The 26,934-nt window shown below is 41.8% G+C and overlaps 1 protein-coding gene across 4 annotated transcripts in view; it reads right to left on the bottom strand.

The window, feature by feature from the left end:
• Positions 1 to 26,934, bottom strand: part of FTO (FTO alpha-ketoglutarate dependent dioxygenase) — a 373,670-nt gene that overhangs the window by 188,101 nt on the left and 158,635 nt on the right. For all 4 annotated transcript variants that reach the window (XM_059152155.1, XM_059152156.1, XM_059152154.1 and 1 more), the window contains 3 exons: positions 25,579 to 25,658; positions 19,827 to 19,970; positions 13,751 to 13,870 (listed from right to left, as the gene is read on the bottom strand). In XM_059152155.1, coding sequence (XP_059008138.1) covers positions 13,751 to 13,870; positions 19,827 to 19,970; positions 25,579 to 25,658 — 344 coding nt within the window. The remainder of the gene's footprint in view (positions 1 to 13,750; positions 13,871 to 19,826; positions 19,971 to 25,578; positions 25,659 to 26,934) is intronic.

The following is a 26,934-nucleotide window of genomic DNA, read 5'->3' on the forward strand; positions in this document are numbered from 1 at the left end:
TCGGCTCCTTTCTCATGCTGACACTGGAAGATTCCACAGCAGCTGGGCTTCCAAAGCATGTCCAAGCCTCGTGGCGTGAGCACCGCCAGTAGAGTTGGTACAGAAAGCATGAGGCCAAGGTTCCAGGCCTTGGAAGAAATGAAGCAAAGACAAATGTGAATGCATCGCTGCTGCCGGTTTCTCCTCGCATTATGAGGAAGAAAGAGACTCCAAGAGATAGCAAGGAGATAGCATTTTTTTTTAAGACTTTATTTATTTATTTGACAGAGAAAGGAAGCACCAGTAGGGGGAGCAGCAGGCAGAGTGAGAGGGGAAATAGACTCCCCGCTGAGCAGGGCAGGTGCCAGATTCGAGGCTTGATCCCAGGACCCTGGGATCACGATGTGAGCCAAAGGCAGACGCTTAAGGACTGAGCCACCCAGGCGCCCCAAGGAGATAACAGCATTCTAAAAAGCCTGAAGCCAGGGCCGCCTGGGTGGCTCAGTTGGTTAAGCAACTGCCTCAGTTCAGGTCACGATCCCACAGTCCTGGGATGGAGTCCCGCATCGGGCTCCCAGCTCCATGAAGAGTCTGCTTAACCCTCTGACCTTCTCCTCTCTCTCCCTCTCTCTCTCAAATAAATTTTAAAAAAGTACAAAGCCCATTCGGTTCTCTAGGGAAGCCTACCACTTGGGTGCGACTCTCAGATGGCTCTCTAGTCAAATGAAACGGTAGCCCCATCATATGGCTTCTTTATCTCACCAATACGTAAGGAGAGATGGTGGCCTCTAAATTCGCTTCAGACCTTGGCTTCCTGAGCAGAATCAAAGCTAAGACAATCCTGCAGAAACACAGTGTCTGAAGAACCAAGTCACAGAGTTATCAGTCACTCAAGAATTAATGCCTCGTGCCTTAAAAAGTAGTAAAGCTAAATAAAAATAAAATAAAATAAAAACAAAAAGTCACTGGGAAATTTTAACATCCCGTAGAGGAAAAAGAAGGCGTATTGGGCAGAAATCGATCCATCAAGGTGGGAGACAGCCCAGAGTGAACTGCCACTATTTACACTGTGAACAGTGACTCAGTCTTCCAAGAATATGACAGACAAGGCAAAATGGGACGGCAAACACGGGGCAGCATGGGGTGGCCAAGCACGAACGTGGAGCCATTCGCCAAAGAATGGGGAGGTATGTGCAGGAAAGAAACCACTGGATTTCAGCAGCGGAAATGATAGGCTACCACACCCGCTATCCCGAACCAAATCAAACAAGTCATGAATGACACTTTGGCTGTAATTTCAAAATACTTTATGCAAGTACATAAGTCCTCAGAACTGTCCCCTCTCCAAGAAGCATGGGAGACATCACTTAATTCGGACCTCAATTCCCATATCAAAAAAGAGAGAGAGAGAGAAAAAAAGAGAGACCTAAACAAGAAAGAGAATCTGAAATGGTTCACACATGGAAAGACCTGCCTCTGACCGAAATCCAAAATTATTAGGTTGGTATTCAGTTTGTGAGGGGGGAAAAAAAAAAGACCTTGGTAGGAAAATATATCAAGTCATTTGCAGTTCTCCTTCTGCAAATGGACAGTGTTGTTTATTTGCCGTATTGAGGATGCAGATCTGTCTTCAAATTAGGGCGATTAACAGAATTTTGACTTGTCTCCCCTTTGCCAATGCAAGATAGTAAGAAAGATTTCATTTTCTTTTTACTTGTGCACGATTAGCGCTTGGCTTTCCATGACTCTGAGAGCCCAGCAGTCATTAAAGGGTAAAAGCACTGTACCTTACAAAGAAATGCATTAGAAAAGGGTCCTTGCTAATCTTCCTAATCTTATCTCTCACTACTGGACTCACACAAACCACACTCCATCCAGTCTAATCAAGTTTGCAAGCAGATTTTGTGTTTTTCCACTACGATGTCTCAGCTTCTAGCATCTCTGAATATCCTCCACCCATCTCCATCTATCAAAATCCCTTGTATTCCCCAAGGCCTATGTCAGAATCCACTCTCCCCTTTGATTTTTCTTCCTCTGAATTACTTACTGCCTTGTGCCTTATCAACCTGGGAGACAGAAGTCCTGGCTTTTTGCAGAACTTCACACTTATCTGCACAAAGTAGAGCAGATGAATGAGGAAATGACTAGAATGAAGAATGTATATTTCTTTTCTGATGTCACTCTATTAAAATAGGTTGCAAATATCATTATGGTCCCAATTTTTTTTTTTAGGTATATTCCATAAAAAGATCTCAGTGTGTAATTATAAAAAAATGTGAAAGGGGTAGATGTTAATGTTTCAGATTTAGAAGACAGAAACGAAGTGTCTTAACACAATAGTCTTTTTTATGAGACTATTCTATTCAATTTCCAGGTTTTGCAGACCACTCAATAAAGAGGTCAGTTTCTTTCAGAGCTCAGTATTTGGTGCCATCCCCAGCAAAATGTAATCAAGGCTATTCTAATCTAGACAGAAAACAACCCTGCCTAGCTAACTAAACTAATTAAGCCAGAATCCTTTTCCCACCAAAGGAAAACAGAAAAAAACAAAAACAAACAAAACATTTTAGAGACAGATCCTGAGAACCCCAGCAGGCCACCTTGTGTTCCTTATATATAAGGACACCATGTATATTTGCTCTGTCTCAAGACAAAAAAGAGAGATGGAACATTCCAGAACAACCAGTCAGAAGACCTTGGGGTCAGTAGCGAACATTACCGTTTCTCTCCTTCTTCCTTAACAAATGTAGGGGAAAGGAGTGGGGGAATCTTCAGCCCCCTGTGGTCTGTACACCAAAACCTTTGTAAGGTCTCGTTCCCTCCATTTCACTCAAGGAGCCAGGGCGCCTCATGGACTCAGCAAGAGCAGTTCTGCGGCTCATAAAATTACAACCAAACTTTTCCCTTTGTTCTAGCAAAAGACTTCCTGTGAGAAAGCAGTAATCCTTTAAAGCTTTCCAGCCCAGAGGTCTCTCCTGGTTTGTATTCCCTCAGCCCCATCCCCCAGAGGAAAAGCTCAATCACATCACAAGGCATTTCTTGGTTCCAAGCTGTACTGGGGCTCAAGGACTCCTGGTGAGGAAAGAAAACTGGTCATCTGAACATCCTTTCCTGGGATCTGTCTGAAGTGTAGACAAGCAGCAAAGATGAATATTAATATGCCTTCCATCATCAAAAGCTATTGCATACCCAAAGGATGATAAATATTTTAATCAGTTTTCAGCTTGTCTAGCGGAAGTCAGTTTACTCCTCAGAGATTTCCCCTCGTTCTGTGCCCAAAACCTGTCCAGTCTACACTGCTTTCCCTATATAACTTCCGGAAATTAGGAATAAAAAGTTCAACCAAGCTTTGTTGGGGAACTCATTAATTTTTTGACAATTTTACTCTATGAAGTTTTCCAAGAACAGGAGAATCTAAAATCTGAAGAATGCCAACAGATGAGACAGAACACCACGGTTCTAAGTTTCAGCAGCACTGCTGCTAATAAGCTGCTTCCCGCTCACATTTAAAAAATTTTTTTTTCCTATTTGCATAAGTTGCTTGCCAGTGACTGTTCCATCTTCTCAGTGTAAACGCCAGAGGCATAAAACAGGACCTTCTCAGGCATCCTCTGTGCTCTCTTGATATTATTATTTTTTAAATGTTAAAGGAGTTTGGGGAAACTGTTGGGTGGGTTATATTTGTTTAAAAAATAAAACTAACCCTACAGTACTACTGTTAAGCAGGACCTGACATTTTTGGGAAATGGAGAGTTAAAAAGAATTTATTAAAGGCCATGCTGCCCTAACAAGGGTGGGTCCAGGATGCTGACCTCACCTCAATTCGTTTCTTCAACAAGGACGCATCAAGTATCTACTACATTCCAGACACTGTTCGAGAAGCTGGGAAATGACAGGGAATGAGACAAAGTCCGGCACTCACGGGGACTATATTCAGTAGCGGCAGACAGTGAACGTGGCGGACAGCGGAGAGCAACAGGAAGCAAAGTAGAACAGGGCAAGGCACTCGCTGTCATAAGAAACTCTCTCCAAGGACTGACATGAGCAGTGGGACCTCATGAAGTGATGCAAGGAGTCATGCAAATTAACAGAGGGAAGAATATTCTAGAAGGAGGTGACGACAAATGCCAAGTCTATGATGCAGGAGGAAGCTGAAAGTGTTCTAAAGACAGTAGAAGGGTGAGTGGGGGACTGGGAGGGAGGAGAAATAATGTTCAGGGGCGGGGGGGATGGACAGACCCTGTAGTGCTCTAGGCTCGTTGCAAGGAAGTGGGATGATGACAAGTTTGGGCTGGGGCATGAAATACCAGACTTGTATTTTTTCCCCAATATCTTATTTATTTATTTGCAGAGAGAGAGAGAGAGATCACAAGTAGGCAGAGAGGCAGGCAGAGAGAGAGGGGGAAGCAGGCTTCCTGCTGAGCAGAGGGCCTGATGTGGGGCTTGATCCCAGGACCCTGGGATCCTGACCTGAGTGGAAGGCAGATGCTTAACTGACTGAGCCACCCAGGCGCCCCAGACTTGTATTTTTTTAAAAGAAGACTCTCTGGGGACGCCTGGGTGGCTCAGTCAGTTAAGCATCAGCCTTCCACTCAGGTCAGGATCCCAGGGTCCTGGGATGGAGTCCCGCATCAGGCTCCCTGCTCAACGGGGAGCCTGCTTCTCCTTCTCCCTCTGCTCCCTGTGCTTGTGCCCATGCTCGCTCGCTCTCTCTCTGACAAATGAATAAAATCTTTTAAAAAATAAAGGAACACTCTCATAGGGATGGACACAGGGTGGGAGGAGGAGGGAGGCTATTTAGACAAATGATGGTGGTTCTTCCCAAGGTGATAACACGGGGGTGGGGGGTGGGGGGGTGAAGGGTGGCTAGACCATGAATATTTTGAAAACAGAGTTAACAGGATTCACTGATAAATCAAGGGATAAATCAAGAGAACTCCAAGATTATAGGCTGAGTAACTGGACAGCGCAGATTACTGAACTCTGTGATCCTGGGAGAAAAACTCGGAGATGATGGGAATCAAGAGTTTGGTTTGAGATATGTTAAATTTGAGATATTATGACTAAATAGCTAAACATGGCTTACCTTGCCCAACCACTATTCAGGTCTCCAAGACGTCAGACCCCAGTACCCAGATGATATTAATAGGTAATATTAATTTATTACAGGCATTGGAATATCCCACCACTTCCATCCGTTAAAAAATTCACTGTTAACTACATGAAAAGTTTATGACATTAAATAAAATACAAGCCCTCTTGATCCCCCAACATCTGTTAAAGATCTGATGCATCATTCTGGGTATTTCATTATTGCTCATTTAAATTAATAATATTTAAGTAAAGGGATATATATATTATATTATCAATTTACCACCTGTTCCACATTTTCATAACCAAAGCAGATATGTCTGAAACAGTAGAAATTAATTTTGAGTACTGCCATAAAACTCCAGACTTATTTAAAGGCTAATTTTGTCAATCAATCAAAAACAAGTTGGAGGTTATCTGAGATTTTTAGACACATCAAGGAAAAATTTACAAATGAGATCGTCACAGGTGGTTCCAGATGGGCTGAGGTCATGCAGGGGAAATACAAAAAAAGTCAATCATAATTTACGTGTTAGGGGAAAAGATGGTGTTAAAAACATCATCTACAAATGATCACAGAGATACTTTCAGGAATACTGAAAAGGCAACATATCAAGTTTCCCTTAGTTTAAAAAAAGATCATTCTTCTGCAGATGTCAATGAAAAGGGAGCAGGATCATGGTTATGTTACCCTTAATGCACGGAAGAGCCGACTTAATGTGTTCCCAGCGCTCTCTGGTAAGTCAGATTTTGGCACTGGGAGCACATTTCTCCATAGAGACATTTTTGCAAAATATGGAAAGATTCCCAGCCCAGCGTCCCAAAATATTTAGCCCACAGTGGGGCAGAAACATTACCAGAGTAGCACTGGGCTCCAATTCACTGAGTCCCTCTAGCTCCAGGACTGATCCCAGTTCTGAAGGAAGGGAAATGAAAAATGGGGAGGGATGATGTCACTAAGGGGGATTCAGTCAAATGACCTCTAAGTAAGGGCTCCTAACAGAGGACTGTCTACATTCCTTTTAAAATCACTAGTGGTGGGGGCGCCTGGGTGGCTCAGTGGGTTAAGCCTCTGCCTTCGGCTCAGGTCATAATCCCAGGGTCCTGGGATCGAGTTCCGCATCGAGCTCTCTGCTCAGCAGGGAGCCTGCTTCCTCCTCTCTCTGCCTGCTGCTCTGCCTACTTGTGATCTCCGTCTGTCAAATAAATAAATAAAAATCTTAAAAAAAAAAAAAAATCACTAGTGGTGGGGCTCCTGGATGGCTCAGTCAGTTAAACATCTGCCTTCGGCTCAGGTCATGATCTTAGGATCCTGGGATCGAACCCCATGTTGGGCTCCATGCTCAGTGGGGAGTCTGTTTCTCCCTCTCCCTCTGCCCCTCCCCCAGCTCGTGCTCTAATAAATAAATAAGATCCTTAAAAAAAATAAAATCAGTGATGCTGATGCCTTGTGTGTGTACAGTATTTTACGTTATGTCCTTTTCATTCGATCATTGTAACAATTTTCTTCAGAAGGTAACAGTCTTAGGGACCATTCATTAACCAACTTGGGGGAAAAGGATCCTATAATCTTTTTTTTTAATTAATTTATTTTTTTCAGCGTAACAGTATTTATTGTTTTTGCACCACACCCAGTGCTCCCATGCAATCTGTGCCCTCTCTAATATCCATCACCTGGTTCCCCCAACCTCCCACCCCCCACCCCAAAAAGATCCTATAATCTTGATAACGTTCCCAACAACTGGCACATATCCTTTGGAAATCTTGATTTCCTTTCAAAACTGTAGGCTTGCCGATTTTTTTTTTAAACATTTCATTTATTTATTTGACAGAGAGATCACAAGTAGGCAGAGAGAGAGAGGAGGAAGCAGGCTCTCCACAGAGCAGAGACCCCCATGTGGGGCTTGATCCCAGGACCCTGGGATCATGACCTGAGCTGAAGGCAGAGGCTTTAACCCACTGAGCCACCCAGGCGCCCCTGATTTTTTTTTAATATAACTTCATTCTTCTAGACGGAGACTCTTCTAGAATAACTCAAAGGTCTTTCTCATAAGATAAATGACAGACTGGAGTTGAATTTACTGCCCCACTCCCTACCTCAGCCACCCTAAGTACTAGAGGAAATAAGGTATATAATTGTTTAAGGCTGTAACTTTTCCAGGGAAAAAAAAATGGAAATTACTGACACCCCAATCTGGCACCCGAGGTTCTGATGCACATCTGAAATGCTATGATGGTCGGCTAGTCAAAGAAATCTAAAAGAAATGCCAGCAGCCGAGGCTATAAGAGCACCCCTGGGGGAGAGTAGCAGAATCTTCACACCTCTGCATCAATCTGAAATCTGGTATGGTTAAAATTATTTAAAACAACCAAATCTGTCTCTTTGAAAAGAAAAATAGAACATGTGTGAAATGCACACGTGTGCCCCTGTGTGTGTGTGTGTGTGTGTGTGTGCATGTGGTGTGTGTGTATGTATCTAACAAAGGCTAGCAAAATGTACCTAAAGCCTAAGGAATCAAGGATGAAAGAGAAATGTGGCTGTTTTTTTGAGGTTAAGAGTTAAGAGAGATGGCACTTCCCAGCTCCCATCACTCTGCCTCGCTGTTTTTGGCTTCTTTAGCCTTGTTCCTCGTGTGTACGGAGCAGAGGCACCTGAACGATCTCTCTTAACATTCCTGGGATGTAACAGGCACATTCTAGTACTTGGTACCAATAAACCTCAACTTTCCTACAGCTCACGCAAGGGTTAAAAACGGAAAGTCCTACCCACTGGTTTGCTCTGATGTTCCTGGAGATATTGTCACTGGATGTATCCTCAGTAGAATTCTATTCAACACCTCTGTCTTTAAGTACAAAGCTGTAGGCTGTAGCAGCTTTAAGAAACATAAGTATCCCTTTTTTCTGCTGCACAGTATCTGTGTGTGAAATTCTCTAAAGGGGTTTAAGTATTTACCCTGAACACTATCAGACGGTTTCTAAAATTTTCCTTATCCAGTTGCAAAAACACTTCAAAGAGAATCATAAACATAGTCCTTTGTGCTTTCGATGCACATTCTGTTTCTCAAGCTTAAGCCCGAATTCTCTTGGAATTGTAAGGTTTTTTTTCCCAAAAAGACAGGATACACAATGCTTTCTTTTTTTTTTTTTTAATTCATTACTAAGTCTGCAGCGACTAAGGGAAAAAAAAACCTGGAAAACTCTGAGAGAAATCCAGAAGGCAATCAAAGAAGGAATCAAAACTTGTTAGAAATTCATTGCTAAATTACATGTATAATTTCCCCTCAGATATTTTACTCTTACTAGAACAATGCGGCTCTGGGGAACGGCGGTGGGGGGCTGAGGAGGGAGAAGAGTGGAAAGCACTAACCTTCAGTGAACACGTTTAAGATAACAAAAACGTGAGCCAAGGATTTTCAGCCACTGTAGCTGAAAAGTGACTTTTTTCCTCCACCCCCACAAATTTCCAAAGCTAAATATAGAGGTCCCCAAACTCAGCGTCTGTGTACATAATATGAATTATTGGGTGTTTGTAACTGTTTACCTGCCTCCAATCTGTGCTTAGCCTGAGCCACTCAGCACTATAGCCATCAAAAGAAGGAGAAGGGAACTTAACCACCAGACATCTCACAACAAATCCTAAATTACTATAATGTATTCTGCTCCTGTATCAGTGATGCTAATACTGAAAAATGGAAGAGGGGATTACATGTTTGCAAATACAATTCAGTATCATACGTGAACACTAAAGGGGACGTTTATATACACACACATATTTATACACACGTATGTAAATATAAGTTGGTGACTTCACAATTAACTTAAGCAGAAAATTAATATTTATATCCTTTTCTTCCTCATACCCCCCCCAAAGCTTTAATCCTGTAAGAAAGCTTAAAATGAATTTAGCTAACTGAACTGTAAAAGAATAGCCAATGCGGAGATACTGAGTATATATTTCAGTGTATGAAAAAGCAGCCTTGTTCCTCTATTCAGTTACAAAGAATTTAATCTAAAGCATTGAGATGAGAGCTTCGTTAATCTCTCCGAAAACAAACAAACCGCCCCTCCGCCCTATCCCGGCCTCCATCCTTGCCTCGGACTGGGTCACCTGCCGGAGGAGAGGCTCCAGCAGACAGCAGTGGGCAGGCCCCTGGCATGAGCTCTCCCAGATGATTTACACAGGCCAAAATGACAAGGGAAAATGCAGGAACGCATCTCGAAATTAAACTATTAGGACCAACTTGTAAAGGACAACCTTGACATTCCTAAGTACATTTCTCTCTTAAAACTTTTAACAATGAGAAACTGGTCACAGAATGAAATAAAACACCTACTCGTTTTTCCAGGTCTCTCTGCTCTCCTGTGCCAAACTGTAAAGTAAATGGATAGAATTCAATGCAACCTAGAGCTTACCTAACATAATTATATGTTGTGTTTTAACGTTGTTTCAAAACGGATACATGAAAATGATCCAGTCTTGGCTCCTTCCCACTAAAGTCAATAAAGGTTAGGAAGGCCAAGAGCCACATAGATGCACTGTTACCCCAGCATGAAGAACTGTTAGGACAGGAAATGCAATTCAAAACATTCAAAATGATCAGGATTCTACTCTTCTCTTCTAAAAGAAACAGGCACTTAAAAAAAAAAAGCGAGGGGCATGAAGAAATTTCTCTCCAGTATATCAATCATCCGTGCTGCTGAAAATGTTTACTCTGGAAACTATTTTAGAATATTTCCACCGGATTATACTAAATTGACCTTTTGTTTTTTAAGGTCAAAGGGAAATGAATAAATGTCATCAATTTAGAGGCTATCACACGCAGTATTCTTTTCCGTATCATTGTGAATTTGATGGTGTTAAAACATTTTTATAGGTAAAATAAATGTCAGTTTTGCAAAGTGCGATACCAGACCCTGAGAGACAAATGGCCTATCCGTTGAATCTCTGGCTACAGCAAGACTTCCTCACCTCACAGGAGACTTCGGCTTTTCATACTTCTCTTTACCCAGAAAGCAAAGCTTGTACAGTGTCTTTCAAATGGTAACTCTCTCTTATCCTGAAGAGTCGCCTCATAATACACTCATCTTGGCTGTGAGGTGGTCGGTTGGTTTAAGAAACTAAAATAAAATACAAATATCTGAATAGCGTTCCAGGGTTATACCACCATCCTGAAATGAGAGGAAAAGGCAAGGCTACATTCTTGGGTTATGTGAAAGGGCTGTGCAGCTTTGGGCTTCGTGGCTCACAAATTCATGAGGTAATATTCAGGGAAAATGTGATATTTTATCAGAATGTCATTCAAATATAAGGTTTAACATTTACATCACAAGAGCAAGCAGGGAGTAAAACTGTCCTGGGGTGGGCAGGATGGGGAGGGGAGAGAAGTGTAGAGAAAAAAACAGTGTGATAAGGACAGTGCTTGCTGGAACAGAGAATGGGAAGTAATGGCTAGAGGAGTTTTAGAAGCAGTGGACTGAACTTTCTGAAATATGTAACTGGTTATGACATGTGAAGAAGCAATTACCATTAAGGGAAGAAATGTGATTTCAAAGCTCATTTTCCATTCTTCTGTATCCAACCTGAGACTACACCTTCCAACCACAAAATGGAAAAAAAAAAAAACCCACCGAGATGGACAGAAATCATACCACCAGTCTCTTCCCTGATACCAGGGCCAAAGGTTGCTGTACTCAAAAGCAAAAGGTGAAAAGTAATGTACATATCGCCCGAGATTTGTTTTGTTTTGTTTTGTTTTCACCAACAAGTGATCAACCATACGGTGCAAAACACAAAATACGTTAATTAGAGAAGTCTTTCCACAACTCGCACATGGTTTTACAATTTGGGGGGGGGGGGAAGCACAGAGATAAAGAAGAATCATTTGTCTAAAAGGATAATAATTTTGAGTAATATATTCACCGGAAGCAAAGCGGTGAATATATATCTGAAATGCTGTTCAGATTAGTCTAATTCTATAGAATCCAAATGTGCACCAAACACTGCACTTTTTATGTTAAATTGCTGTTGAATTTGTTAACCCACAACTGATTTCCTGTGTTATGGAATCTTGGAGATTACAGCTAACTTGAAGCAACAGGGATAATTCTTGACAGTTAATGGTACATTTATATGCATTTTCCTGAAAGGCCAGCATCTTGAGGCCTCCCACTGGTGGCTCAACATTGCCCCCTACTGCTTGCAACTGCAAACATGCGAGGTGGGCTGGTACGCAGGAGGAAATCAAGGCGGCGGGTGCCAGCTCCCCCAACACACCCTCCCCCCAGCACACAGATACCAGATGGCCGCACACTAACAGAGCCACAGAACCATAGACTTTCCCAGTGATTATTATCTTCTGTCTCTTCCAATAGCAGAAATAAATTATTATGAATTTGTTAAAAGTCATTCAGAGAGGCTTGAAGCCATGCTTAAATTTAATTTAGAAGTATCATCCCTTTTATCTTGGCCCAAACCTTCACTCCGCTGATAACGATCACCCTGAGGCTGGCTGAGGAGAGACACTGGGGCCATTGATTTCGCTCAGAACATTCAGTAATGCCACTCCAACGGCAAGGAAACTCGCTCTGGAGTGTTCCCAAGTCTGCTCTTCTTCTTGGTATTTTTTACACAAGCGTCATGAAGGAACCAGGAAATATTCCACCTAACTAATGTGCCCTGGCCTGATTTTAAAAAAAGAAATTATAACTAAAGCTTTTAAATGAATTCACAACAAATAGAATCAGGAAGTTCACAATACCGAACACTACGCTTTAGAAGGAAAAAAAAACAAAACCTTGAGCAAAAGCGACACAGTTTCTTTTCACTTTTTTTTTGTTTGTTTATTTGTTTTTACAAAAATCAATGAGTTCCTTTCTTATTTATTTGCCAATTTGAATTTTCTAAACTTTGGAACTGTGAAATTACAATCCCAAAGTCAACCTGATGTCTTTCTTAGAATCCATGTCTGGCAAATAAAGAGGTCCTTCTAACTCTTATGTGAATGGACAAAACCAGAATAGCATAGTAAAAAATTCCCTGAAACTGAAGCCGCCTTCATATATACATCCCATAAAAATGAAGCATACTCCACACAGGCGAATTTTAGAAACAGAACTAACTAAAGAGATTAAGGCATGGACTTTTCATTACCTCCAACTCGGTTTTACAATGCTCAGTTCTCTACTGGGACTCCGGTCTTTGGAGAAATCCATTTTTGTGATACTGTTAGTACAAGAAAAGGAGGATGATAACATTCCTTCCTCAGACATGTATCCGTGAAAAGGCATGATTTAAAGATCTGAGGAGAGGTCTGGAAAACAAGGACTTCGGATTCTGACCTAGACTTTCAAACAAAGACTCCTTCTGGGCTGTGACTTGATATTTTCATTATTCTAAAATAGAGGTGAGCACCAGCTACGCATTTCTGCACACCAGCTCACTGTTCCCAGCACACTTCCCAGTCTGTGCAGGGGTACCATGTCTCAAGTTTGGCAGGTTTTTATCACTTCTCTACTATGTTCCAAAGTCAATGGCTTGGAGGCAGGATGGTGACGTAGTGGAGGGCATGACCCTCGAGCCAGCCTTCCTGAGTTCAAATCCCAGTTCCCTCACTTCAAGGGCTGTATGATCTTGAGGAAATTATGTAAACCTTTTGGGGTTCAGTCTCCCGGTTTATGAAATAGAGAACCATCAGACTTACTTTATGGGGTTGTCATAAAAGTTAAATAAGTTATACATAAAACATTCGGAACAGTGCCTGGTACTTCATAAGTATCACATAAGAGTCGGCTATTATTACTATTATTTAAATTAAGACTTAATTCAAAACTTGCAAGTGGCCTCAGCCCGCCTTCCGGCTACATTTCCAACTACATCCCCTGAATCCTTGCTCTGGGTGAGCTGTCTGTCCTTCCTCACGTGCAATCTTATTTAGTGTACTTCCTGGAGCCCAATGTTCCTCTCCCAATGTCCTATCTGACCCTACTCCTTCCCATCCAAAGTCCCCAAAAAGCTACATCTGCTGTTTCACAACAGTCCAGGTCCAGTGCTCTGAATTTAATACTCCCTCCTCTGGTTTGTGATTTTTTTTTCTTTTAATCTCCATTACAGGCTTTCATTTTAGCTAATATAACACCTGACTACATTCATGTCTCTCTCCTTGTTAAATGAATGTAGCGGTTAAGAGCACAAGCCACAGAACCAGACTGCCTGGGTCTCCATCTTACTCAGTCACTGTACTCTGTGACCTTGGGCGAGGCACTTAATACCTCAATGTCTCAGTTTTCACATCTATAAATTAAGACTCATAAGAGGTTTCTACACTTTGTAGGGCTGTTATATGAATTTCAGAAGTTAGTACGGGAAAACCCTTAGAACGGTACCTGGTGAGTCTGAAAATGCAAATGAATTTTAGATCTTCTATCTGCAGTGTTGTTCCCTCCATGGCACTTCCTAGCACATGTTCCAACATGGCGCCTTGTACGTTGGAAATACCCGATAAAACACTCACTGAACTAAAATGACCTTATACGGACAAAACTGGGCCTGTTCCTTACCAAGAGTTACCTGGCTCAGTAGTTTAGAATAATGAATTATGTATTTGCCTATGCAAATTAGGTAGCTAAAGAGTTACACAGTAGAACATCCCAGAAAATATGGCCCCGGACCTCATGTACTTACCACACCTTCCATCTTCTTCCACAGTTCTTCCAGTTGAGCCATAGGTTGACACCACCAATCAGTGCATTTTCTGTATCGATTTCCTTGAAACCAATACTGTCTCAGCCACTCGAACTCGACCTGGGGACCATAAGGAGAAGGCTGTTGTTATAATGCCCTCGTGAGAGACAATCAAGGACAATAATGTCATCACTCGATTCTCCTCTGGTCACTTAATTGCCACAGGGTGAGAAAAGGTGAGAAAAGCTCAGCCTAGACAGCTTCCAGTAAAACCTGGAGTCTCCAGAGCATTTCTTCAAAGCCAAGAAAAGAGTCTCAAAACTGAGGTCTTCTTGGCAAGACAACACTGCTGGGGTTTGGGGAGGGGTTTTCCATCGCATTTATTAGTCAGACGTGAGGAAACTATGTTTGTCAACAAATCCTGAAAAAAAATTAATTAAAATGAATTTTACCAAAAAAAGCAAAACAAAACACAAATACTGAGATCCTAAAATATACAGCAGCCTGCACTGTGTATGACTGAGAAGATATAATCAAGATCGTTTTTTATTAACCATCTTTATTAAAGACTAGTATTTTAGAGCAAAACACAGACACATATTAAAAGGTATCAATTTCAAGTTTCTTAGATTTAAAATCAATAAAGAATTTACCATGGGCCAGGAGGAGCTGGTGAGAATTCCAGCTCTTATAATGAAATAATAGAGAGTTAATTGTGGGGGTGTGTATTAAAGCTACAGCCATTCAAACTGGTACTTTTCAACTCAGGGCACATAACAACAGGTAGAAAGAACAACAAAGACATTAATAATTGCTTTTCCTTCCTATGAACCTACTGTGGTTATTATTATGATTATTACTTGCTGCCTTAGCATTCCTCCTTCTATTCTAGCAAAACCCCACTCTTCATTTGGTAGCTGACCCCCTTCCCCAGTCCCAGTCCATGTAGTCTGGGGAGAGCTCTGGCCCCAATACCAAGGGTGGAGTGTGCCACCCCAATGTCAGCCAATCAGCCCACCACATTTCCCTAGTCACAGAATCAGGTTTGGGGGTAATCACCATATGTTCAATCACAGTAAGTCTGAAGACTGAGAAGATTCAGGAAGAGAATTCTACAACCATTTATTTCACCACCAAACGGGAAAATGGAGACAACAAAGTAGGAAGTAAAAAAAAAAAAAAAAAAACAGGTACTGGTGATGTCACCTCTTGATCAAGCTGCTCCTGAAGCCTTTTTCTACTTAAGCCAAGTCAGGCTGAGTTTTCTCTGTTGCAACTGAAATAATCGCTATGCATGTAGATGAGAGGCTGAGTAAAGTTCTGGAAGGATAAGAAACTATTTTCTATCCACTTTCCATATCTTCAAAAGCTCATCTTCAACTCGAAAAAAATCAAATTTTACTGTCAAACTATAACTCTATTTATTCCCCCCAAACTCTTTTTACCTCTGCCATCTAAAGAAGTGGAGAGCTTTCACAGCTTAATGTTGGGTTGTCTGGCTTTGCTAAGGTAATCATGTTCCCTATATAGACAAACTATTATAATCTTTACCTGTTACCACAAAGAATTTTTGTGTTTATCCATATTGAACTTTCATGAGGCAAACAAAAGCAACTTGTGAAGATTTAACAATGGTGAAAATGACTCAAATAACTAACCCGAGAACACCCAGTCATATGAAAGGGTTTCAGTTTACATTAACTCAATGTTTGTTTGATATGTAGAACTGATTTCAGTTAAAGCTGTTTAAACAAAAAAAAAAAAAAGGAATGTAGACAATATTAAGACAATAGTTGCTGAACCTTATCTGTGGTATTAAGAGACAGCTGTTAACAGAAGTAAACTTGAGTGCTTTGAAGGGAAAGCGAATACAAGTGTAGTTCAACTTCTCTGAAGATACAAGTTGGACAACATTATTAAGAGACGAGTTATTTTTAAGAGACTTTGCATGAAGTGTGTTCATGCTACAGGAACAGCCCATGAGCATGTCATCATACCCTATATCAGAGAGAGGTGAAAAGATTTTATTTTAAAATCTTCCTATTTTGGGGCTGGTTATTTATTTTGTTAGGGACAAAACATGTAAGGCTAGGCTACCGTGGGGTCCCAGGAAAGAAAATCGATTATCCTACGTAACTAGTTACATTCAACCTATCAGCGTATACCCAAGTCTAGATTTTGGTAAATTAAAACTCAGAAGGCAGAAGAGGGCATACCTAGAGAATCTGCTATCAGCCAAGAAAGGAAAGAAAGACCTGTCCATTTTAATAAATCTTGATTTCGTCTTCCTCCTCAGATGCCCAGCTGTTGTTTGAAGCAGACGGTGCCATGAGGAAGAATAAGGGCTCCGTTACTAAGGGGGGGAGGGGTCATCGCCGGTAAGTAAGGATCATTACGTAGCAACCACAAAGAGTTTTGGGGTGAGGATCAGTGAGCTAATAGTGAACAGCCTACTATATGCCGGCACTGGCTAGATGCTAGGAAAGCAAACTGAGTGAGGCCATGAGGCCTAGAACTTGTCCCCAAGGATCTCACAATCTGATAAGATTTTCTTAGCAGGAAAAGTTTTAACATCCATGTCAAAACTTGCCCACCCCCTCCCACCGAGGCCAGTCGGCAAAGTTCAACACTGAGGACTTGCTCCCAGCGGAGGTTTATTCATGAGATGAAGTACTGCCCAGGAGATGACAATCTTTCTGGGCAGCATATCCACTGGCATGCATTTTATTTAACTCTAGAACCTGACTTTTTTGTCTCAATGTCGTGGGCAAAAAACACAGCAGGATTTGAAGCAAATATCACCCTCAACCACGTCCCCCACTGCCAAGAGAAGCCGTTGGCTGCTTTCGTAAAAGTAATAAGGAAGCAAAAAAGATTTCCAGCCCCTTGATTTGGAGTTTGAGTTACAAAATAATAATTAATAATAATATAATAATAACAACCAAGCCAAAGAAGTTATTTTTTTTCCCCTAAACTGTGGGGCTCAGAAAGGAAAAGATAAAGTTCTAAGCATGACAGGAGTAGGGTCTCCATCCCTTCTCCAGGGTCCGGCGCCCCCGGGAAGCTCATAACTATCAGATCAGAAATAAAAGACAGCCATCAGGAGGGCTGTGGCTGACTTGAGGCCAAGGACATGCCACAGGGGATGCAGACCCCCAAAGATGCAAACCTCGGGGAGACAACACACAGGAACCCTCTCGAGATTCTCTCGGAGTTCATGATGCTCACGAACCAAACTCCCAGATTTTGGACACGCTGTTAAAGGAAATTCACTGAGATTCAATCTTTTGGGCTAATGAAACACAAAGGTAAGCAATGCCCCCAGGTATTTACCCAAAGCCTATCAACAGTCTGGAGGCCTTGCAGGTTCCTGAAGGGCTGTCTGAATCATCAGAGAAATATGAACATAGGTCCACAGTGTCAGCTTCATAATCAACTCGGAAAACCATTTCTTAAAACCCTTGTAACTAACCTGTACCAGGAACAGTCTAAAAGATCAGTCAAGAAACATTTTTCTGGGCACCTAGGTGGCTCAGTGGGTTAAGCCTCTGCCTTCGGCTCAGGTCATGATCTCAGGGTCCTGGGATCGAGCCCCACATCAGGCTCTCTGCTTAGCAGGGAGCCTGCTTCCGTCTCTCCCTCTCTCTCTCTGCCTGCCTCTCTGCCAACTTGTGATCTGTCTCTCTGTCAAATAATTAAATAAAATATTAAAAAGAAAAGAAAAGAAACCTTTTTTTCTCCTAAAAGATGATTAAGAAGAGTCTGAAGGGGAAGAAACCTGCCTACCCAAAACCTTGGGCATTCAGCAGTAAAGTTCAGAATCATATTTCTGAGTTCCTACATCACCACATATGGTAAATTATCTCCATTCTCTTACACGGAAGCAACTGTCACCTCCTTTTCTTCTGCCACGTTAGGGTGGGCTTTTCGTGTGGCCCCAGCTCAGCTCACGCAGTTCCCTCATGAGAGGTGTGAACAGGTCCACTGGGGTTCATGTCTCACTGTCATCATAAGTTATCTCATTGAAGGTGCCTCCTCAGCGCAGTAGGCAGCGCGTCAGTCTCATAAGTTATCTCATTGAGAAAGACGCAAGACCAGGGAGAGATGCTACTGTCCAGTGTACAAAGAGCCACACTTCAAAGGCCCTTTCAAAGTGACTTTAAAAAGACGCAGGCCTGACCAGACCAAATTATTTTTAAGAAGGAAAACAGAATATTTAAAAACATGCAGGAAGATCCTGCTTCCAACTGGACAAAAGAATCTTTGCTAAGCATCTTAAATGAGGAAAAAAATAACTGAAGGTATTCAGTTCTACTCCTCCAAATTCCCAAATTGCTTGGTTAGAAACTATCTAAGGAAATACAAGCCACGTCTATACCAGATAGCCTGAAAGCCAGCAGCACATAAAACCAAGGGCTTCGTCCTGTAAGTGGTGCATCGAAGGCACATGGCTTTTAAGAAAGAAGAAAGCAAACAATAAAGAACCCGAGGGAACTATTACGGACAAGTGTGCTATTGCTTTAGCCACGGGACATGGTGGAAAGTCGGCATGCCAGTGCTCCATCCCAGGCCAGGGTGTATGGCCAAAGACTAGTATCTTAACGATATGCCTTGACATATGGAATTCATTCTTGATGTCCTTGAAGAATCAAAGATCAGGGGGATTGGATAGGATGAGCACGCACGCTATTTAGATCCAAAATCTCTCTTTCCCTTCAACCCCAGACCAGTCTCAAGGGGCTAAGGTTTCTGATCTATCTCTATCCCACTTCGTTAATGTATACAATATCAAAAGTAGCCAGTCACTTTCTGAGGCTAATGGGTTCAGATGACAATATTCTGCTGGTAGATAAACAAGGTGATTGTTACAGACCGCCCCCACCGGTTGATGTTAACAAAACAGTCAGTCACAGAAGACCAGAAGCACAGGGGCCAGAAGAGCCCACGTGAGTGTTAGAGAGAACCCCCATTCTGCGAGCCTGAATCCTAACATCACCAGGTTTGTAGAGCAGGAAAAGACTTACATGTTAAGATCAGAATTTCTTTACTATAAATATGGAGAAAGATATAACTTTGCTCCCAAGTCTCATTCAGGGAGGTCACCAGGCCCATAAACGCTTATCTTTCTTGAACTTCTAGCTATCAGCAATGTCTCTAGCAAGGACAGAGAGGAGAGAAAACGGGACACTCATCAGGCACAATGAAGGGAAGAAAGTCAGTCCTGAGTGCAGCAAGTAAGGCAGAATTCCTTTGTCTTTGGTTCTGGAGATTATGCCAATGTTTCACAAAGTGTGGAGCAGTTCATAGGTTCCTAAATATCTCTTTAAAGACATTACATGATATTGTGGAAGCAGACATCGTTTCTCCTCTGTTCCAAAGTCCTCAATAGCTCCCATTTCCCTCTGAGTAAACAGGAGAGTGGCTGTCCTGATAGGGATCTCCAAGGACTGATAGGATCTGCTGCTTTCCTGGTGGGATCCTGCCGGTCTGACAGGGCTGCAGAACTGCCCCTTATTCCATAAACAGCAAGCAAGACACCAACACTTGCTCTTAGGCTCCACCCATGATTCCCACTGGGCTTTGTGGGAAGACCTCTTCATGAGTCTTGGGTTTCGGCCTGGCTTATGAGCAAGGCACTGAATTCCCTCCAGCTCAGCCTCCCATCTCAAGAAGGCCTGGCATAGTGAACACCTTTGGAAGATATAGTTTCTCCTCCAGAACAAAGGGCAGGGATTGGAACAGCCTTGAAGGATAAAGACACTATCTTGCTTGAAGCAAAGGTCAGGCATGCTTCCTACCTATTATAAAAGATTCAGCTTCCCTTGTCTCAGGTTCCTCTCCTCTAACACAAGCCCTACAGGCACCCACGTTATGGGCCCACTTTGCATTGTCCTGCGGAGAGAGAGGCTTACAGAACTGGCACAAAAATGCAGAAGCTCGGGCTACTGCTGCCCTTATGAGTAATTACACGGCTCTTTGTCTCTCACGGAGGCATTTTCAGGCTCACACCCGTATGAAATTATGGCAGATCTACTCGTTAGCTCGCAAGCAGCTTCCTAGTTCTTGAAAGTCTCACCTCGTTGTGGATTTCTTCTCCTTGTTTCAGAACTGCAGGCTCAAAGGATTTCAAAGAAACATCACCACTGTCTGCCTCGATGCGGATATTCTGCAGAGCAAGCTGGCAGCGCTGTAAGATATAATCCAAGGTTCCGGCAGAGCACTGCGGAGACAGAACCAGCCATCAGGATCGTAAACCAAATCCAAGTTTACGGTACAACACTTCTGGGAGGTGTTCACATTCGTCCTTTCCCCATACATTCACCTGTGGCCCCCACAGCTCAGCCCAGTTAAGAACTGCTTTAGCGGCCTGTGCCCTGGGCTCTGTGTGGCCAGCTTGGCCTCACTTGGGCCATGCTCCTTGCTGATTTTCTTTTAAATGTGGGCCTCATATCACCAGACCTTAGGATCACTGAGGCTAAAGCCATATACACACGTATAGGTAAATACACACACACACACACACGTATATACACATACCCACACACCATTTTATTACATATTTTTTCCTACAGATACAGCGGCATCTAGAACCAAGTCCTAAATGTAAAAAAACAAAACAAAACAAAACAAAACTTCATAAGTAACTAATGAACCAAGAAGTCAAAGACACTGACTTTGTTATAAGTGCCCTGAACCTAACAATGGGAAAGGAAGGTGATCAGTTCAACAGCCCACAAAATGGCACAGTAACAGCGGGGGAAAAAAAAAATTGAAGTTATAAACACAGGGCAAAGGACTCATTTTCCTTTTCTGCAAAAATCCAAGCAGCTGCAGTCCTTGGTGGAACAGGTTCTTCAAATAATGGAGAATATGGGGCTCATGCCCTCAAGGCCTGTTCAAAGGCATAACTTAGTACGTTGGTATTGGCAAGGGCACAGATAACTAGTTCATCCCTCTCTTTGTCTGTGGGAGCAAAACAGAGGTCGAACAGACAACTCCTCCTTTGAATGATATATGTCAGAAAAGAAAAGGCTGCAGACGGGGTGTGCACCTGTTGGTTTTGATGACAACATGATTTCCTAGAATGATAAAAAGCAAGCTGTAAATATCCTTTCGACCCAGGGAGGAAAATGTATCCCTAAAGTACTTCTATTTCGACATATATAATTTACACAGATTCCCTTAGAAATAACCTTGAAGGCTAATGCCCTGGTACAAAAATTCTTTCTATGGTCACCACCATTTGATGCAACGTGTCATGGCTAAGCCTGGGAAAAACAAAGTTACGGGGCCGAATCCAGAAGCCTGACTGATACGTATTTTAATACGAAGATCTCCGAGTGCCGGGAGCACAGCAGGCAGCTCCAATTTGCTATGAAGAAGAGACAAAGAGTGGAGCTGAAACACCACTCACTCTCGTCCCAGAGCCGCTCCGGCAACCTCTTTTAAAATGATGTTCCAAAAAAAAAAAATAAATAAAAAATAAAATGATGTTCCATCTGAAACCATGCTCTACTCGTACCTTTACTCGCCCAAGTACTGGATGACCTACGTAAGAGGTTACTAATCACAATGCCATTTATTACAGAAGACTGGAAACAACCTAAATTTCCCACCGATAGGGGACTCATTAAATAAACTACAGCAGAGCCATACTTGCAGCCACCTCCCCCCCGACCCCCCCCCAAAAAAACAAAAAAACGGTGGGGGTGTGGAGGAGAGAGGTACTTTCTTTTCTGGGTGTTCAGAGTTCTATTTGTTGCACAGAACCTATAATAAGGCCTTTATTGAGACATAATTCACTTGTCATAAAATTCACATGATGAAAACATACACTTCATTGTTTGTAGAATAGACACAGAGTTACGCAACCATCGCTACAGTTAATTTTAGAACATTTTGGTCACCTCCCTAAAACAAACGATATCCCTTAGCAGTCCCTTGCTGCCCACTTTCTGTCAACCTTCCCAGCTTCAGACAACCACCGATCTATTTCCTGCGACCACAGGTCCGGCTATGCAGGACCTTCTTAAAAATGAAATCATATGGGGGCGCCTGGGTGGCTCAGTGGGTTAAGCCGCTGCCTTCGGCTCAGGTCATGATCTCAGGGTCCTGGGATCGAGTCCCGCATCGGGCTCTCTGCTCAGCAGGGAGCCTGCTTCCCTCTCTCTCTCTCTGCCTGCCTCTCCATTTACTTGTGATCTCTCTCTGTCAAATAAATAAATAAAATTTAAAAAAAAATGAAATCATATGGGGCGCCTGGGTGGCTCAGTGGATTAAAGCCTCTGCCTTCGGCTCAGGTCATGATCCTGGGGTCCTGGGATCGAGCCCCACATTGGGCTCTCTGCTTGGTGGCGAGCCTGCTTCCCTTCCCCACTCTCTGCCTGCCTCTCTGCCTACTTGTGATCTCTCTCTCTCTCTGTCAAATAAATAAATAAATAAAATCTTAAAAAAAAAAGAAATCATATAATTCTTTTGCGACTGGCTTCTTGCAGTGAGCCTGATAGTTCATGGTTCATCCATGGTGAAGCATGTATCAGTAATTCTCTCCCTTTTACTGCCAGATATTTGATTGTATGGATATACCACTTTCGCTTTTCCATTCATTATTATCCCATTTTCTGCCCTACTAGGAGTCAAGCCGCTGAGAACGTTTGTGTACGAGTTTTCATCTCTCTCAGGTACAGAATTGCTGGGTCATGAGGTAACTGTGTTTAAAATTCTGAGGAAAGGTCACAGTGTTTCCCAAAGGGGCTGAACCATTTTTATATTCCCTCTAGCAGTGCAGAAGGGTTCCAATTTCTGAAGCTTCTTCACCAATACTTGTTACTGAGATTCTCGCTAGAGCCCCTCTAGTGGGTGTGAAGTTGTAACTTCCTGTGGTTTTGCTTTGTGTTAACCTGATGACTAATGATGTTCAACATCTTTCTGTGTGTTTATTGACCATTTATGGATCTTCCTCGCAGATGACTATTCGGATCCTTTGCCATTTAAAACTACTGGATTATTTACCTTTTTAATTATTGGGTTGTAAGACTTATTTATGTACTCTAGACACAAGTATCTTGTGACGTAAGTGACGGGAAAATACTTTCTCACATTCTCCAAGTTCTCTTTTCACTTTCTTGATGGAACCTTTTGAAGCATAATAGATTTGTTTGTTTGCTTTTTAAGATTTATTACTTTTTTTCAAAGACTGATTTATTGGAGAGGGAAAAAGACAGAGAACAGTGGAGAGGGGCAGAGAGAGTCTTAAGCAGATTCAGTGCTGAGCTTGGAGCCCAAGGTGGAGCTTGATCTCACCACCCTGAGATCACCCTGAGCTGAAACCAAAATTCAGATGCTTAACCGAATGCCACCCGGGCGCCCTTATTTATCGTAGAGAAAGAAGGTGGAGGGAAAGGGAAAGAGAGAGACAATCTCCAGCAGACTCCATGCTGAGTGTAGAGCCTGGCTTAGGGCTCAGTCTCACGAGCCTGAGGTCATGACTTGGGCCAAAACCAAGAGCTGGACATCCAACCCAATACACCACCCAGGCGCCCCTGAAGCTAACAATTTTTCCCTCTGGTGTTTGGTGAAGTCCAGTTTACCTACTTGTCTTTAGTTGTCTGTGCTTTTGGTGTCGTATCTAAAAAAAAAAAAAAAACAAAAACACTGCCTCCTCCAAGGTCTGAATTACATGCCAATAAGGAGTTATCAGCAAGACTTACTAAAACAAAAGTGAAGAATGGTAAGTAGAGTAGGCTACCATTTGTATAAACAACGTTTTAGGGGCGCCTGGGTGGCTTACTTGGTTAAGCCTCTGCCTTCAGCTCAGGTCTTGGTCTCAGGGCCCTGGAATCAAACCCTCTCTCTCTGCTTGCCTCTCCGCCTACTTGTGATCTCTCTCTGTCAAATAAATAAATAAAATCTTTTAAAATAAAAAACCCATTTTTTCATTAAACACATATTTGCTTATATAGGTATCACATTATCTTGGAAAGGATAAGAAGAAGCTGATGATAATACTGGTTCCCTTTGGGGAGGAGGAACTCATCAGCTTTACGAGAAAGAGACTTCCAACTATTTATTCTTGGGTACTTTGTGAATTTTGAATCATTTGAGTAATTACCTGTTCAAAATATAATGGTATATAAAATTCACAAAATTTAAATTTTAAAAAGATAGTCGGAACAAAAGATTTCTTCTGTTCCAACCAGAAGGAAAAAAAAAAAAAATCCAATAAAAGTTGAGAGCTGTCAAATATAATCTAGTCATATGTAACCAAAAAACTAAATAGATTTCTTTTCTGATTAACTAAAATGAAATTCAGAACCTCACTTCCCTAAGACAATGTTTCTGACACATTTTGAGTGGACAGAACATCACAAATCATTGTGTGTGGCACAGGTAAGACATACCCTGTTAGTCCTGTACGAAGGAAAGGACATTTACAAAATAAGTGAGGGCTACAACACTGCATGGTTTTTTCATCTCTTCTCTTAAAGGAAATAATAATGTAACTTTCATGTTAGAAAAAATGTGTGTGTGTATATATATATATATATACACACAAATTTCTGTATATATATTTTTTTCCCTCTTTTATTACTGACAACAATAATACATGAAATAAAAAATTTTAAGATAAAATCATAATCCTGTCACCTTACCTTATTTTAATTGTTTTTAGTGCACATGATTCTTTGTCCACACAGCTGTGATCAGAATGAACCCATCAGTGTCTATTCTGTTTTTCTCTGTACTTAAGTATTCAAGGTAAGTATTTTCGATGGCTGCTCACTGAGGTGACACTCAGATAATTAACTAGCCATGCCCTAAAGAGGCACTAATGTTCTGACCAGCTCTTCACTATTCTTAGTCACTCCAGATAAGCATTTTCATATGTGTGCATGCATGTTTCCTTTGAATTGTTTCCTAGGTGTTAAATATAATAGTGTTATGAGATCAAAGATATTTTTATAGTACTTTCTGCACATCCCAACATAGCTTTCCAAACAATATACCAATTAGAAGACCTTCCAGAAATACATGAATGTATCTGCATCACTTCTGTCCAACTTCCCACCCGGGTCCCCCTGTGGCACAACGGAAAGTCAATCTACAAAGCAAAGCACAGATAACAAGCTTGGATACGAGGTCAACTTGTAGGCCTTCTCGTGACTATTCCCCTGCTCTCTAGAGCCACCCTTAATCGATCACACAGTACCCCAGGGTGACTACTAAGAGTTTTTCCCACCTCCCAGGTTTCCATTCTGAACTGATCTAATCAGCTGACTATCCAGCCATTCCAAGTGGTGGCAGAATTTAGCAATAAAGTCTGGGTTATGAACCCAACTGGAGAGCTCAGAAATTCCTGGGCACTGCTCTTAACTCTTTCCTTAATTTATATTCACATGCCCAGAAGCCTGACCCAAAAGTTAAGGGAAATGTAAATTCTCAACCATTGGAGCCTGGTCACAGCTAACCCATGCACAAGCACACAAACCCTCCCCTTTCCTTCTGGCCATCTTCTGTCCTTGACCTTGACAGACACAAACCCCTTAGAAAATCTCTAACTAGCAACACCTGCCAATAGCATTTTACCTTCTCCAAGAAACAGAACCACAAAGAAGCAAAATATACTAATCCCACGCTGTGAACACACTTTTTAAAACTGTATCCCACACAACTCCTTGCTAAAAAAGCAAGTAAATAAAGGCTAACATCAAGTTCGATGGAAGCAATTTTCCTATCAAATACTCTTCCAAAACTCCATGCAAAATTGCTCATTCAACCACTGCTGTCACATTCAATTAAGTTTGAATCACATTTTTATTTACACTTACCTCTGCCACTCGGTGGGTGGAACTAAACCGAGGTGGTAAACCAGCCAAAACACAGTGTTGGTGGGTGGCATTGAGATCATCTGTAGGAAAAATACAAAAATTTAAAAAATAAAATAAAATAAGCCACACACACATTTATTAGTCACTATACACTATTCAACAAAAATACAGACTAAACAGTAAGTCCATCAATCAAGGACAATAATAATCAGGGAATTAACACCTACATTGTACTCTTTAAACCACTCTCTATAACTAGGATAACTCTGTATGTATATAAATATAAATACATAAATGCAAATATGTTATATAAATATAAATATATACATATACATACATATATACGTGTGTGTGTGTGTGTATAAAAACCATGACACTTCCAAGAGTAAAAGGTAATGTTAATTATTCCAAGACAACAGGTGTAAACCAGGACTGTCTCTAGCAAACAGGATAGATACATGGTTTCCCTACTTATGTGTGGTCTTATGATGCCCACTCATCACTAAGTTTACTGTTTATGAACTTCTCTTTCTCATGATACATCAAATTCTACCCATGCGTTTAGATAATAAGCCAAAAATTTTTTATACTATTTGGGGTGGAACAGCTTTCATCTGAAAATCTGCCTCTTTCTCTCCCCAATCAAAGTATCAATTTTGCCCTAACAACTTTTCCAGGCAAAAAACCAACCAACTCAGCAGTTGCAAAATTTTGGCTCTCAAGACAGAATTCAAGCCTGTGGATTCACAGCCCAAGAATGGAGTAGGTGGTGAATTCATCAGCTGAAGAATAAGCCTAAAACCACACGCAGTGGAAGAAAAACCGATGGCCAAGTTGTTGCGTATTCTAAGAAATGATGCCACATGTCAGGCAAAATCCCTACCACCTCTGCCTAGGACATTGCTTTCTCTGCTACAAAGAAGAGAATAGAACGGTACTATTCCCCAGTACTGGGTGATTTCCTACGTAGGCAACAGAGACTTCTTACCAAGATACCAACATTCGTAATTATTTCAACTAAAAGGCCAAACCACCACACCCCTTACAGGGCAGCAAAATGAACTTCTGAACAAAATAATGGAAATGCAAAACATCAAAGGAAGGTCTCCTGCTTCTGGACATTCCAAGTACCAGTGACAAGCTTTGCCCTTCTACCTTAAACAACTCTAAACACGGACCAAAAAATACAAAACAAATGTTTCTGACACTGGAAAAGAGAGCAAGAGAAAATCCCAAAGATGGAGAAACAAAACAGGTGAGGCTAAAATTGCCCTAGCTTACTCCCTGCAACAGTTGCAAAGCCAGAGCGGTCATGGGAGGAGGGAGAGTCAAAGAGATCCTAGAATTTTCCGTTTT

The sequence above is a fragment of the Mustela lutreola genome, chromosome 16 (assembly GCF_030435805.1).
Source record: "Mustela lutreola isolate mMusLut2 chromosome 16, mMusLut2.pri, whole genome shotgun sequence".
NCBI lineage: Eukaryota > Metazoa > Chordata > Mammalia > Carnivora > Mustelidae > Mustela > Mustela lutreola.